The 16,932-nt window shown below is 40.4% G+C and overlaps 1 protein-coding gene across 49 annotated transcripts in view; it reads right to left on the bottom strand.

Annotated features, from left to right (window-relative positions):
- TTLL5 (tubulin tyrosine ligase like 5) overlaps positions 1–16,932 on the bottom strand; it is a 291,747-nt gene that overhangs the window by 69,719 nt on the left and 205,096 nt on the right. For 40 of the 49 annotated variants that reach the window (XM_063698039.1, XM_055361024.2, XM_019009675.4 and 37 more), the window contains one exon: positions 269–486. The exons of the other annotated variants lie outside the window; for them this stretch is intronic. In XM_063698039.1, coding sequence (XP_063554109.1) covers positions 269–486 — 218 coding nt within the window. The remainder of the gene's footprint in view (positions 1–268; positions 487–16,932) is intronic. 49 annotated transcript variants of the gene reach the window in all.

Here is a 16,932-nt window from a genome sequence, read left to right as displayed (position 1 = left end):
GTTGAATTTTATATGAAATTGAAAAGATCTGATTCTGCAGGGCCTGTCCCTCCCACAGGGTAAAGCCCTGCCATCTGCTTGTTTCAGTAGTTCACTGGGCGATTCTAATTTGTAGCCCACACTGAGAACTAGGGTTAGCCTTTATTTCCCAGCAGGTGTTCTTGTTTCCAGTACTTCAGTATGAACGATCTTGAAGAGTAATAAATAAAGAGTACTATTAGCTTAGAATTGATAAAACTCAGTAGAAATTGAACAGAAAAAAACTTACTTGGAAGCTTTCTGGGATGTTGCCCTTCTGAGCACTTGTTTGTGGTTGGGTGGGGGTTTGGGGACCAGGGAGGCGCAAGAACTTGGAGGTGGTACCACTTTTTGTGGCAGAGTGGTTGGCTTCTGGCCACTAGCTGTGGCACTGGAAATTCTACAACCTGCACCATTATTCATTGTCCATAAATTGGAGTTAGGTAGTGTCTGGCTGCCAAAGATTGCCTACAAAAAAAAAAAGGAAAAAAATGACCAATGGACATCACCTTCACAACCCATTTACTGTATGTAACTAGTCTGTAATCCTGTCAAGCGGCAAAAAGAAAAGGACAACTGTTAAAGTAATTTTTTTTTTTAAGGAAAAACTTCTCTAATGTTGCCAGTGCAGCTCTAGATTCAGAGAAGGGGAATATTTTGAAGCAGATTGTTGAAATGGTCTTGTTGAAAGTACACTGGGCTAGGAATCAGGGCACCTGGGATACTAAGTGTTGGTCCACATGCGTGAATTAGAAAAGCATCTGATCTCTCAGTGTAGTTTCCATCATTGTTAAATTCAACACTTTTTTAATGAATGTCTCTTTCGAGGCGTGAAGTACTAGAAATAGAGCACAGAATAAAATTGTCTTGCAGCTTGACTTGATTCCTGCCCACTCCAAAACTCTGAGCTCCTCTAGAAAGTTTGCAGGCAGGAGGCAAGGGGAGGAGTCAGTGTGGCTAAGGCATGGTGAGCAAATACAGAAAGATGAGGTTCCTGCGACAGGAACCATGAGCCAGGCCTGGTTATAATCTTCAGGGCTAGTTTAGAATTCTAGCCTAGAAACACTTTGTTGACCTAAAGATTAACATAAGATTTTACATTTGAAAGCGCTTTCAAAGAAAAATTACTATACAAATGCTTGTTATATGAATACAATGGACAAAAGGATATTTTTGCTCAGAGGGTAAGCCTATAAATAAAGACCTAAAAATCACCATCTAAACATCACAAATGTCAACATATATAATTAGGATGTAAAAGTATTCTTCCTTCAAGTAGATGCTTAAAAAGTTCTTACAACTTATTTATCTCATCAGAAATGGTATTTTTGTGTCTCAATTTTGTTACTAGTCTTTCAATACTATTAATACTGCTTTCAACATGCATTGTAAAAACTTTAAATGAGAAATAATATTAAGAGAAAAATAACATCATTGACAAAATACATAGTATTTTTTAAAACAATTTCTGGCAATTGATTTCCATTTGTACCTACAACATGTAAAGGACCCACGGTGAGGCAGGATGAAATAATATGAGATGCTCTTAGGAAATATTCATCTTCTAGACAGTTTGCTAGTACTATTTTTGCCCTTTATGAATTTTATTTTTTCAGATTTAAAAGATGAACTGGGTAATTTTAGTAAAATGTTAACCAACCCTTCTATATGCATGACATAAAATGTCTCATTTTCAGGAAATGTGTCAAAGGTCCTAGGCTAAGCAGATATGAGAGGGGGATCCAGGGGTCTTGTGTGGAGTAAATGTGTTTCACTGAGATGCTTGACAAAGAACAAAGAGATTTCAGAGGTAAAGGGTCTGAGCATTTTCAGTCAGACCAATCTGACTGAGATGTCCCCAACCTGTGTAAACCACCTGAGGGAGAAAGTGAAGAGCTACAGTTTTTCTCCATCTCTGATCCACAGAAGAGGAACAAAGACAAAGCCAGGTGCGGTGGCTCATGCCTGTAATCCTAGCACTTTGGGAGGCTGAGACATGTGGATCACCTGAGCTCAGGAGTTCGAAACCAGGCTGGGCAACATGGCAAAACTCTGTCTTAACAAAAAATACAAAAATTAGCTAGACGTGGTGGTGCCTGCCTGTAGTCCCAGCAACTCAAGAGGCTGAGGTGGGAGAATCCTTTGAGCCAGGGAGGTGAAGGTTGCAAAGGGTGAAGACTGCACCACTGCACTCCAGCCTCGGTGACAGAGCTAGACCCTGTCTCAAAAAAAGCGGGGGGAAGAGGAACAAAGACAGATGCAAGGTCATGGTCAAAGCCAGGAGGGCAGCACTGTTGAGCATGTACACATGGGCAGGTTTCCGGATGGTCCAAGAGAATCAAGGAGCCCTGACCCTGCTAAAGCAGGCCTCCTCAGGACAAGGAACCAAAGCTTCCAACAGGAGGCAGCCTCCTGGGACAGGGTCTACAACAAACCCTTTCTTTGCAGCTGTTGTTTCCATATTTGAGGGCCTTAAAATCTGTGTGAAAAACTCAATTGGAAGTAAAGAGGGACACAGGAACAGGCTGCCCCAGGCTTCTATTTTCACCACTACATCCTAATAATTGAGGTTAGGTGTAAGGAGTGTTTGGGAAGTGCCTCATTCAAGATGGGAAGAGACCAAAAATCAGAATGAGGGCTGAAGAACAGTTCTACACTTAGCCATCCATAAAGAAATTCCCTGGGTGAGTAAGTAGAGGAGGGGAAAAAATGTTGTTAGTTAAGAGCTCTTGGAAATCAAAATATTCTTTATTAAATTATATATTTAATGTTGTAAGGGAACTGCCATTGGTAAGAACATCTATTCAATAAATGTTGCCACGGTGACAACTATATTTTCAAATTCATAATTTTTTCCCCCAAAATCTGAAACATGTAAATACAAATGAAATAATGAGTGAAAATAGCAGGTTCAGAACAGTGAGTTTAGTGAGCTCCTATTTTTGTTTTTTTAAAAAGAATACATACACACCATATATATCTATATATGTATGTACACACACTCTTTCTCTCTCCCTCCTAGTATCTGCACAGAACAATTCTGGAAGTATACACAAAAAACCGGTAGCCTTCAGGGAGAAGAATTGGTTAGCTAGGGGTCAAGGCAGGAGGGAGACTAACTTTTTACTACATGTCATTTGTATCTTTTGAATTTCATACTGCGTGCATATAGTTATTTATTACAAAAATAAACTAATTATTTAAAAGACAAAAGAAGTCTAGTTCCAGTAACATTTAAGCAGGTAATACATTATCTGTGAGTACAAATCAAGATACCCAAGTGAAGCCCAAGTTTTAACCAGCTGGGTATAGGATTCCTATTAGATTGGGCTAAAGAAGGAATTAACTGTTCAACACTGGCTAGAAAAGCAGATTAGGTCATCAATGAAAGGCAGAGAGACCCAGAGTAAATGGAAAAGACATGGCTTGCGGTCAAATGTACCTCAGCTCAAATGTAGGCCTTGTCACTTACAAAGTGGGTGATCTTTTCAAGTTAACTTCTCAGAGCTTCAGCTTTCTCATAAGCAATTAAAATTACTTCACCTTTAAAAGATGAGGAGCTTAATTAAAAAAAAATTACTTCATCGGATTTTTGGAGGTCATCATGTAGGTAACCTTAGCCTAGGCATTCAATAAGGATTTCTTGAAATAAAGCAAAGACCTAGGCACACAGTAGGCACTCAACAAATGTTCCATTCCTTCCCAAACCTCTACCTACCTCAGTTCTACTGAGAAACTAAAGGATGGGATGACAGGGAAGTCCACCTATCAGTAATCCTTTGTGAATGGTAGTTGCTTATGCATTTCTTCAACATATTTTTCCAGACTTATGACACTCACTAGTTGTGAAAGCAAATTCTTAAAACGGAAACATACATTTAGGCTCCCCAGATCATATTTACTCAATTCTCTCTGGCAGAAATAATCTTTTCCTCTTCTGAATGCTTAGAAAAATGTATTTGTATGACTCATCACAGTACATTCTACCATGTATTATAGCCACTTACGTGTGTACTTTTTCTCCCTTCTGGGTGATTCACACTGGAAATGGCTGAATTTATATATGATTAATTTTAGTTTCCCCTACAGTGACTAGTAGAAAGGTGCTTAATAAATGGAAAAAATTAAAAATTAAAAATAAAAACACCAATACCAACTATTCATCTTTTTTTAGCAAAAACTAAATTCCTACACAACAAAATAGGCAAATGTGTATTTATATCCAGATGTCATCTTGTAAAAGGACCATTTTCTGGACTTTAAACAGTGCCTAGTGTGTTATTTGTGTCCAACTCATACTCAGACACAAAATATGTTAGCCCTTCTGCAGATCTCAAACAAAAATAACTTCACACCTTCCTAAATGCAAAATTTGTGGTAGGACCTTAGATACTGATGTTTTATATAAGATTAGTTTTCACTTCAAACAATAAAATAAAATAATTTAGGAGAACTTACTGCCTAGGAGATTGCCACTTGCCTAGATAAAATCGCTTCTCCCTTTCTTCTTAATATTACTACTCTGACTTTGTTTGGGTCATAATGTTTGCCCAGCTAAAGAAAATACATTTCTAAACCTCTCTTTTACCTAGGGATAACACGTGCCATATGTTCTGGACAATGAGATGGAAACAGAAGTTTCTGGGTGCAGTTTTTGGGAAAGCTCTTTAAATGGGCAGACTCGGCTGGTGCACACCTTATGCCCTTTCATGTTCCCTGTTCTTCTTCCCACCTACAGCATGGAATCTAGCAAGAGGTGGATAGGCATAGGGTAAAAGTTATTTGCTAAGGATTGCAGAGAATAAAGACAGAAGGAGCATGGGTTTCTGTTGGCACCATGAAGTCTGCAAGAGCCTATCTCTAGATTTCTAACTATGTGGGAAAAAAACCCTTTTAACTTAATTAAGCTATTGGTGGTAGAGAGGGTTCTGTTACAAGCAGCCAAACGGAATCTTAACTGATACTAGAAATAATTCTCAATCTACCACAGATTCAAGCTTGCCTAAGCCTCAATACAACAAACATGTACTGCATCTCAGAAGGCAGACACTCTTTCCAAATACAGTAAAAGGCCTCTAGGTTGTGACTTGTGGTTTGGTGATTATACTGTAATACACTGAACGGATAATGAAATGATTATAATTGCATGCCATCTGAAACTCCAAAGAGTCGGTAATGTAGACAAGTCCCCAGGTGTTTCACCAAAGCCAAGGCTAAGTGGGATGGGATTAAAGCAATCAAACCTGATAAGAAGAAACCCAGGAACACACTCAGGCAATGTTAAAAGCAGACATATAAATGGTTGTGTGTAAACTAGCAGCAGAAATCAGCCTCTCCAGGCACCCTGAGAGTCCTGTACTGGCCCCGATCCTACAGCCCCACCAACTGAACTGCTCCATCATGTGAATTGTTCTGTCCTGATATTCATTCATAAAAGGACAGAAGAATTAGATTGAAGTTCTCTCTAATAATTTGTAAGAAACATGAGGTTTCGATATACAATATTAACAACACAGGCATAGGAGCTGCACCATCATTAGTCAATGTCCTGGGAATGAGAGAGCTGTGTAAGCACTGGCCTCCACTCAAGACCTAGTCAACATACACTCAGCATATACATGACTCTTGTTTCTTTGCTGGGTGTGGGAAACAGCCATACTACAGCAAGAAGACTCAGAGAAAAACCACAGTTTGAGGGTTGGCTTGGCCCCAGGCAAAAGACTGGAAAGGCCCTCCTTCTCCCACAACAGAAGGGTGCTCATGGGTGGGAAGGAAAAATTTCTGATAGACAGAACACAGACTGCAACTTGGAAGGTTCCAGGGAAGCAAGATCTGGGCTCTCTTACTAGAAAGATAATACTGTTTAGAGATTAAATTCTGGGAGGACTTTTTTTTTTAATTCCTTCCAGAAAAACACTCCTTTTAGCCTTCACTCAGGCTTCTTGGTGATGGAGCAGAGCTGGATGCCTCTTTGTAGTGAAATAATTCTGTAAATTCATTTTTTGAGAATGAAGGGGGATAAAGTAGGCAAACGCTACTCTCTATTTGAGTAGGTTAATGTCTCTTTGTGACCCTTGTACTCTAATTTAAGACGAGCAAACATTTCTATGCAGTATTCTCCTCACATTAGATTGTGTCCCAATTTGGATAAAATTCCCATGACATATGCAAAGACATTTCTTGTCCGTTTCCCTCTGGAAGCTAAACTATTGAGAAGGTACATTCTCTTGAGCATGTAAGTTACTAATCACTCACCTTCCTACAATCAGGCCAAGACTGTTCAGAGCAAAGAACACATCCAGACTTTTATGCAACCCTGTGATGCTGTAAAAACCTTGCAGCCAAGGTGAGAGTGAGAGTAACTGTTTCTATTTTGGCAAAAGTAAGCTTCCAAAAGGCCTTTGTCTCACACTGTATGGAGTTCTTGGCTGTCTTCCATTCACAATGTTTGTCGGCTGGGACAAGACTGGGTGCTGAGCAAGAGAAACAGTACAACTTTTCTGGTGCTGCTATAAAGCACTGGGCAGTACTACGACTCCAATAGGAATGGGACAGCAATCCAGAAGTTGCTCCTCTTCATATAGAGAGACCAAGCACACAAATACCTGAGACAGGATATGGAGCTGTCAAAGGTGTCGGAAGCCTTCCAACATATCCTCTCATTTCTAAAACCAATTACGAAGCTCCCCCTCCTTCAGTGAGTAGGAAAGGAGGTTCTTACTACCTCAAATGACCTACTCTAAAGGATACAAAGACAGATGCTTACCTGGACAGAAAAATTTCGAAACTATTATTCACTAAACAATTGAGATCAGTGTGATTCTTCAGAAAGTCCCTAAATTAACTGTACTTGCCAACATTTAAGGAGCAATGAAGATAATTACAACTAGATATTCATATATACTCAAAACTGAGCTTGGACTAGTGTGTGACCTGACCAGCATAGTGTAGCTATGACACAGCTGGCTAAGACTAGGGCTGCAGTTCATGACCACAAAAGCCAGTGAAACCACCTTGCCCTAAGACATCCATGGGTGACCTTCCCTTATTAGCAGCCACACCTTCATCTAGCCGCAAAACCAGTCAGACACTGGTTGACGTTCTGATGCAAATTCAGACTCAGATGACCATAGACTCTGCTTTGCTTTACATTTCTTTCATATCTCCTTCAATGCCCAGCACTGTTTGATCACACACACATACATAAAAAGGTTGGCAGACTGATGTTTTTCTTTTTGAAACAAATTTCTTTAATAAATGTTCATTCAAAATGATTTATAATTCTGCTCTCAGAGATAACCTGTTAACATTTAGATGTTTTTCTATGTATATACAAACTTATTTTCTATATGTATGTATGCATGTATTTCTGTGTGCTGACAAAACACGGAATCATATGACACCTGATGTTTTGGAGCCTGTTTTTATTTCATTCAAATACCTATTCTGAGCATTTTTCCCTATCTATAAACGTAGACCTAGACTGCTGTTTTTAATGGCATTTTTTCTACTATGGTTTATTATACTTCACCAATCATCAATGCTATAAATTGACACAGTGAGATACATCTATATTTGAAGCTATGGAAATATGTAAATATGTTCACAATATATTTTTTTCTTTTTTTCTTTTTTGAGATGGAGTCTCACTCTGTTGCCAGGCTGGAGTGCAGTGGCACGATCTCGGCTCACTGCAACCTCCGACTCCCTGGTTCAAGCAATTCTCCTGCCTCAGCCTCCCAAGTAGGTGGGATTACAGGCACGTGCCACCACACGCAGCTAATTTTTGTATTTTTTTTTTAGTAGAGATGGGGTTTCACCGTGTTGGCCAGGATGGTGTCGAACTCCTGACCTCGTGATCTGTCCGCCTCAGCCTCCCAAAATGCTGGGATTACAGGCGTGAGCCACCACGCCCGGCCCACAATAGATTTTTGAGTTAAAAAAAAAAAATAGGCAACGCGCAGTGGCTCACGCCTGTAATCCCAGCACTTTGGGAGGCTGAGGCAGGCGGATCACGAGGTCAGGAGATCGAGACCATCCTGGCTAACACGGTGAAACCCCATCTCTACTAAAAATACAAAAAATTAGCTAGGCGTTGTGGCGGGCACCTGTAGTCTCGGTTACTTGGGAGGCTGAGGTAGGAGAATGGTGTGAACCCGGGAGGCGGAGCTTTCAATGAGCCAAGATCACGCCACTGCACTCCAGCCTGGGTGACAGAGTGAGACTCCGTCTTAAAAAAAAAAAAAAAAGGCCCCCAGTATCTTTTTTTTTTCTCTTTGTGTCACAAACAGAAAAGCACCCCCAAAATCTTATAGTTCCATTTTGAAATACCATATGTACGTGTGCACGCACACACACGCATATATACACACACATTCAGGTTGTTACCAGTTTACTTTGCTTTTTAAGAATAGTGTTGTGATAAACATCATGTTATCTATACCTTTTCACATATGCTGGATCATTTCCTTAAAATAATTTCCTCAAAGTAGAATAGCTAGATCAGAAATCTCTTTATTCTTCTGCTTCAAAACTTTTTAACATATATTCCCAAATTGCTCTCAGGAAAGGTTGTACCAATTTATATTTCATCAGTATGTCTGAAAGGATTAAATTTACTTATCATTCCTTTGATTACTTTGAGAAAACAGCTTGCACCCGATGAAAAGCTAGCTCACAATTGATGCTAACGCTGTTTCTTGTCTTTTTATGTTTGTAAGATATTTATGCCTTTGGACAAACATGTCAATAATCTACACAGATATTATTCTAAAGAATAACCATTTAGGCCAGGTGCAGTGGCTCACACTTGTAATCCTAGCACTTTGGGAGGCCGAGGCAGGCCCATCACAAGGTCAGGAGATCGAGACCATCCTGGCTAACATGTTGAAACCCCGCCTCTACTAAATAATACAAAAAATTAGCTGGGCGTAGTGACGCATGCCTATAGTCTCAGCTACTCAGGAGGCTGAGGCAGGAGAACGGTGTGAACCTGGGAGGCGGAGCTTGCAGTGAGCCCAGATCGAGCCACTGCACTCCAGCCTGGGCGACAGAGCGAGACTCCGTCTCAAAAAAAAAAAAAAAAAAAAAAAAAAAGAAGGGAAAGAAGGGAATCCTGTCATACGCTACAACGTGGATGAATCTTGAAGACATTACGCTAAGTAAAAGAATCTAATGACAAAATCATTTCACTCAACATGAGGTAATGAAACTCACAGAAAGTAGAATGGTGATTGTCAGAGGCTGGATGGGAAAGAGGAAAACAGGGAGTTGTTCAATGAGTACGGTTTTAGTCATGCAATATAAAAGAGTTTTGGAGGGCCGGGCGTGGTGGCTCACGCCTGTAATCCCAGCACTTTGGGAGGCCAAGGCGGGCAGATCACGAGGTCAGGAGATCGAGACCATCCTGGCTAACATGGTGAAACCCCGTCTCTACTAAAAATACAAAAAATTAGCCGGGCGTGGTGGTGGGCACCTGTAGTCCCAACTACTTGGGAGGCTAAGGCAGGAGAATGGCGTGAACCCGTGAGGTGGAGGTTGCAGTGAGCCGAGATTGAGCCACTGCACTCCAGCCTGGGCGACAGAGTGAGACTCCGTCTCAAAAAAAAAAAAAACAGTTCTGGAGATCTGTGGTACAGTATGCATATAGTTAACAATACTGTGCTGTATACATAAAAATTGTTAAGAAGGTACATTTATATGTTTTCTACCTAAATGATAAAAAAAAAAAGGTGATACACAATTATAAGAGCAACTAACTTTTGACTTTTTTTTTTTTTTTTGAGATGGAGTTTCACCCTTGTTGCCCAGGCTGGAGTGCAATGGCCACGATCTTGACTCACTGCAACCTCCGCCTCCTGGGTTCAAGTGATTCTCCTACCTCAGCCTCTTGAGTAGCTGGGATTACAGGCATGCGCAACCACGCACAGCTAATTTTTTGTATTTTTAGTAGAGACGGGGTTTCTCCACGGTGGTCAGGCTGGTCTCGAACTCCCAATCTCAGGTGATTCATCCATCTCAGCCTCCCAAAGTGCTCGGATTATGGGCGTGAGCCACCACACCCGGCCTTTTATTGACCTTTTATCATGGGTCAGGCATTGCTTTAAGTGCTTTATGTTATCTCATTTATCCCTCCCAATCATATGACCTGTGTCTCCTCATCATCACCATTTACAGAAGAAACCAAGGTACAAAAAATGTTAGGAAATTTGTTCATAATTGCAGAGGTACTGAGTAGTAAGCTGGGATTCAAACCCATGGAGTATGATTTAAGAACCTCACTATACTATGCTGCCTTTCTTATTTATGTTAATGCTGATTCCCTTTTAAAGCAAACATATCTAAAGCAAATTTATTTAAATCATATCTCTTTTCTAAAGCAAACGTAGAAATGTGTCCAGTTTCCACCAGATGTATATAAAGACAAATTTCATTCACCTTGCTCCAAGATCATTCTCTTTCTTGAGTAGGAAAGGAAAGGCTGAAAAAAAATTATTGTCTGTAAGCAAATGTTTGTTACTTATTGTTAAAGTGAAAGTGTTAGTATGTATACAGGTAACATCAAAGGATCAGCCATGACCCCAGATAGAAAGCTCAACTGGCTAAAGAAAGATAGGTCTGCTTCATTTTCAATTGCGTGTTTTAACTTTTATTTGTTAGTACTTATAAGAAATTATTTGTATATCAGGGCCCCGTTCTCCTAACGTGTCTGTATCTTATGTGTCCTGATTACTAAAATGAAATAATTAGTCAAAGGCAATCTCTAAGTTTCCTTTACAACTTTGAGGTTATAAACATCTAACTTGTCTCTGTCTTCAAATGTATAATTTGTTTTGTTTGGCCCAGGATCTCACATGGTTGGTTTACTGTGCATATCTTCCACAGACTTTACTGTCATATATTCATTAAGTATTTTTCCCCTGGCTGCCACCATCTCAGATGGATGGATTGAAGTCTTTCATCATCTCACACAAAGTTACTGCTGGGAGTCCCTCATATACCTACAGACAAACAAACAAACCACAGGCCACGGAGTGAGGGAAGAGAATAAAACTGGTCACCAGACAGCTGCAGCAACCAAGCTGAGTTCTGAATCTTAATTGGTTACACTGACCCTATTTTTTTTTTTTTTAAAGATTTGTGTATACGAGAGTATATAGCAGTGCAGCAGCAATAATGCTGGAATGCCTTATCTGACTGATAAGTATGTAAACTAAAAAGAAAATGAAGAGTCAATTCTGTCGTGGGGGAGGACGGCAGAGTGGAAAGGGGCTTTGGAAGTCCTCTGACCTGGTATAAATATTATCTCCACAATCAGGCAGCTGTGTGATCTTGGCTAAGTTACCCAAACTCTTTGAACATTGATTTCCTCATCAGTGGAATGGAGATAAGACTACATCTGGTGCACAGGAAGCATTTACTGTGTGTTCATTTTCCTCTAAGATTCCAGAAGAATATTCCCCTAGCAGCAGCTTAGAAAGCAACAATGATGATAACCAGGGTACGTATGTTACTATCAGTAATAAGTTAACACAATGAAAGGAAGTCTGTATCGTAATAATACACTAAGATCAGACTTATATGATATTGAAAAAGCAAGCATAGGCCGGGCGTGGTGGCTCACGCCTGTAATCCCAGCACTTTGGGAGGCCGAGGGTGGGCAGATCACAAGGTCAGGAGATCGAGACCATCCTGGCTAACACAGTGAAACCCTGTCTCTACTAAAAATACAAAAAATTAGCTGGGCGTGGTGGCGGGCGCCTGTAGTCCCAGCTACTTGGGAGGCTGAGGCAGGAGAATGGTGTGAACCTGGGAGGCGGAGCTTGCAGTGAGCCGAGATCGAGCCACTGCACTCCAGCTGGGCGACAGAGCAAGACTCCGTCTCAAAAAAAAAAAAAGCAAGCATAATATGAATTAAGCAAACACGTCATCTGTGGTAGTCACATTTGTAGACACCTGTCAGGTTTCCCGGGAGTCTTCTGAAAAACACCTATCATAGAAATAAAATTAAAATAGCATTACCAGTAACAGTGTTGAAAGGACAAAATAATAATTACAGAAATCATTCCTGTATTATTAATAACACAGGAATTAATAACAACCCATACAAGTGCTCCTACTATCCAAACCTCTAGAACAAACATCAGGATACTGCATGTGTTGTTAGGTGCTAATCCTATTACTTAATAAAAGTACAAGGGATGGTAAAGGATGGGCATTTCCAAGATTGTTATGCCCAAGAACACCTTATTAAGATATTTCTTTCATTAAGAATTGAGGAGAGGCCAGGCGCGGTGGCTCATGCCTGTAATCTCAGCTCTCAGGGAGGCAAGAGGCAGAAGGATAGCTTGAGCCCAGGAGTTCAAGACTTGCCTGGGCAATATAGCGAGACCCTGTTCTCCAGAAAAAGGAAAAAAAAAAAAAAAAAGAATTGAGGTAATTGGGATGACGTCTAGGCCTAAGTGCAGGAAAACTTTTCTTTTGAGATGGTGCTTATGAATAGTAGGAGACTGGTGAAGAGACCTGATAATAACTTTTCAAACATAGTTTCATAGGAGTCAATAAGTACTTGTTGGCTGGGTATGGTGGCTCACGCCTGTAATCCCAGCACTTTTGGAGGCGAAGGTGGGTGGATCACAAGGTCAGGAGTTCAAGACCGTCCTCACCACTATGGTGAAAACCCCATCTCTACTAAAAATACAAAAATTAGCCTGGCGTGGTGGTGTGCGCCTATAGTCCCAGCTACTCAGGAGGCTGAGGCAGGGGAATCGCTTGAACCCAGGAGGCAGACGTTGCAGTGAGCTGAGATTGCTCCACTGTACTCCAGACTGGGCAACAGAGTGAGACTCCATCGCAAAAAAAAAAAAAATACTTGTTGAATGTATAAATTGCAAGTTAGAATTTATGTAATAGTACTTACAGTTGCTGTTTATTGAATGCCTCATTAGCAGCAGGAGGCAGCATATAGCATAATAGCCATGAGCTTGGATGCTGCAGGCTGACAGACCTGGGTTCAAATCCCAGTTCTACCATTTATTACTTATGTGACACAGAGAAAGTTACCTAACTGATACTATGCTTTTTCATCTGTGAAATGAGGCTAATAAGAGGGCAGCTGTAAAGATCCACTGAGATAATACAAAAAAATGGCCACTTTGGTGCTTGACATATGGTAATATCAATATCACATCCTGAGAACTACAATCATGATAATACACAGGTATATATCATCATCTTCAAATTAGAGATAAGGAAAATGAGGTTCTAAAAGTTTGAATAACCTGTCTTAAGTCATGGACTAGACAGGGCCAAGACTTAAGCTGTGGGTTATCTGACTCCAAAGCCTGTCTAGAGTGGCCTATTTCCAAAACAACTGAATGCAGTATTATTTCATGTATTTTCTATGTATTTTCATTAAATAAGAATAAAAGAGTTTGGCTTGGCAAAATCTACTAAATCAAGTGGTCCTAGGAAAATCAATAATAACTAAAAGCTAGACACTAAGTATGAGTTCCTGCTAAAAGTCAAGTGGAAAAATAAAATAGAACAAAAGAACCAACCAAACAAAAAAACAAAGAAGCAATAGGTTATGACATTAAGTTCCGGAGTCAATATGCTCTGGAACTTAAACACACACAAACACACACACACACACACACACACACACACTTCTCCCCTCTCATGTCCCCAGTCCAACCTTCCTCTCTGATACACCATTATAAAGATGTATCAAGACACCTCCTGCATGGCTAGACTGTTCGCCTGCTCTTTGTGCCACGCTGAGGAGCTAGCATGTTATTGCCAGCTGCTTGGAAAAAGACAGGGTGCCTGCTGAATTTCTCTTTCTTTCCCCTCCCCTCCTCCACAACACAAACACACAGCAGCTGAAGGCTTGGCGAAACAGAATTCATTCCTGCAGGAGGAGGCAGAATTTTTTTAGACACATGCAATGAACTTTTAGGAGCAAAATAACAAGACATGGTTCGGTTTATATGGGAATCCTTTCCACACCTGTGGGATTGTGTATATACACACACAGCATTAGCAAAAAGCTTGTTACACACTGCACTCAAGATGTTACCAGCAAACTGAAAGACCTCTTGATGTGAACAATGAGCTGCTGCCAGTCCTGCCTGTTATAGGAACATTAGTTTCTGCTAGGATTATTGAATCCAGATTAGGTTGGTAAACTTGGACATGGTGGGAAGGGAAAAGTAAAGAACAGATGGGGCAGAAGGATGAGAGAAATTTAGGACGCACAGTTTTCTCCTACCTTGAGTTATTTACTAAGGTTGAAAATTAAGTCTACTAAAAATTGAAGGGGTTTCGAAAGAGACCGGAACCAGTGAAGAATTAAGATGTATTTAAAATCTCTCCTTTCTCCCATTATTGTTAAAGGAAACTTCGGCAATTCTGTGTTGGCCATCAATATGTCCTTAATTTTTCTGCTTTTGGGGCTCTTTTTCACTGTGGATGAGGCAGAGAAGAGAGTGGGAGGGAAGGAAGCAGGGAGTGGGTTGGGAGCAGAAGTTTAACAAAGGATCACTTTAACAGAAACTACTGAGTAATCGCTCTGTCCTGCGCCAAGAATAACATCAGCTCAATGTCTGCAATTAGAATCAGGTCAGTCGGGCCTCACAGCCGGTGCAGCCCTCCTCACAGACCCCAGCATGGAGAGCTACTCATGCTGATGTCACCAGTAGTCACTGTTGCCCAAGAAAGTCCCCGACTCAGCTGAAAGAAAAGTTTTCTTTTGCCTTCTCCTTCAGGGGCAGGAAGACAGCAGGAGAAGAAAGACAGAATTAGAAGACATGCATTGGGCTGTATCAGTATATAACAGATTTGTTTGATCATTCCTAACCCTTGAGATTCTGTACTTCCCCCAACCATCCTGAAATTTTTTTTTTTGCTTTTTTTTTTTTTTTTTTTTGGAGACAGAGTCTCAATCTGTCACTCAGGCTGCAGTGCAGGGGCATGATCTTGGCTCACTGCAACCTCCACCTCCCGGGTTCAAGTGATCCTCCTGCCTCAGCCTCCTGAGTAGCTGGGATTATAGGCATGCGCCACCACGCCTGGCTAATTTTTGTATTTTTAGTAGAGACGGGGTTTCACCATATTGGTCAGGCTGGTCTCAAACTCCTGACCTTGTGATCCACCTGCCTCGGCCTCCCAAAGTGCTGGGATTACAGGCATAAGCCACCACGCCCGGCCCTGAAATTCATTTTTAAATGAGTTAATGTGTATAGAGAACCCTGAATAGTGCTTGGAACACAGCAAGTGCTTAAGTGGTGGCTATTATTATTAAAACAAAAAGGGAGGATTCTGCCTATTCATTAGGTTATTCCAAACCTAATGAATCAGAAATGGGATGGAGGAACAATTGTTTTAACAAGCCCTTCAAATGGTTCTGTTACTCTAGTCTATGGGTCTGCACACTAGGACCTATAGGCCAAATCCAGCCCATTGCCTGTTTTTGTACATAAAATTTTGTTGAAAGACCGCCACACTCATTCATTTACATATTGTTTATGGCTGTTTTCACTCTACCATGGCAGAGCTGAGTAGCTGCAACAGAGATGCTATGGCCTGCAAAGCCTAAAATATTTACTATCTGGCTATTTACAGAAAAAGTTTGCTGACCTCTGCTCTGACTTAAAACAATGTTTTTCAAACTGCTGGTTTTACCATCAGTGTGTAAAAGCTCATTGTTTCAATTTTGTCTTATTTTATTATGCTCTCTATCATACGGACTGGATCACGCCAAGTTTCTTGTATCTCTGTTCCTGAAAACTTCTGCCATTGGCTCTGGGTGACTTTCCTCTCTCACTCCCATGTCACAGGATCAGTCTTTTGCAGGGGTGGATTAAGTATATGACAATTGCTACATTTATGAGTGCAATGCTATACTGAGATGAAGATCAAAGCTCATTCCCCATGAATACTGAGAGATGTCCATTTCCAAACTCATATCCTGAATCAGAGTTTAAGCAGAAATTAACACCTTCAATAAGTTGGATATCTAAGTGTTCTGACTGGAGGCCGAAAAGAATGGAGAACTTCCTATGTATACAATGAGAGAAAGGCTGCATGAACTTTTCCCAGACATTATTAGGAGATTACTATGTGAGAGATGCTGTTCATAAACATAATATGATATAAGATAAATATAAGGCCTCCTTTAACATCGCATTCCATAAACAGGCCTCTTTTATGGATGAATGCTAGGTAAGTCAGATTTCAATTCTATCCACTGCTTTCAAACAGGCAGTTAACCACACTGTGAGTTATACCAATGGCTCCCTACACTTTAGAGAAATGAATCCAAGCGCAAGGAGTTCATTGGAAAAGTACCATTGCTATCTAAAGGGTAACCCCAGGACAGAAATACAGAATACTGAGAATGTAAACCATGCTTCAATCAACAATTTAGTGATAATTATAATGGTCAGATCTAGCACAGCTAAGCTACAAAGGCATAAAATCTACTAGGGCTTTGCTTCCACTGTGGAATGATTCTAAGTACCCTCTAAAATAAAGTGCTTTAAGTTTCTACATATTCTTCCTGTTAGAATATTTAATATCTTATTTGTTATTTTATTAGTTATAAACTCTTGAAGCTAATGGAATTCAGTTACTTTAGCTCTCTCCTACAGTCCCAGAAACTTCACCCTTACTCATTTTTACCTAAATCAGCTGTGGTTTAGAAGAACGGGTTCGGGGTGTTGGGGAGAAGAAATAATGTTATACACATATATACAATTATGATGAATGATTTTCTGTTTGCTCTCCAGGAGAACGAGATAACTCCCTTCTTGGGAGTTCTGCCTCCTCGCTAAAACAGATATTCTGACAGATTCTAAAAAACATAATTTCCATATACTTCATAATTCAGTGAAACTAAACCAGTATAATCCT

The sequence above is a fragment of the Gorilla gorilla genome, chromosome 15, assembly GCF_029281585.2.
Source record: "Gorilla gorilla gorilla isolate KB3781 chromosome 15, NHGRI_mGorGor1-v2.1_pri, whole genome shotgun sequence".
In the NCBI taxonomy this organism is placed as follows: Eukaryota; Metazoa; Chordata; class Mammalia; order Primates; family Hominidae; genus Gorilla; species Gorilla gorilla.
This window is presented reverse-complemented; position numbering and strand designations above follow the sequence as displayed.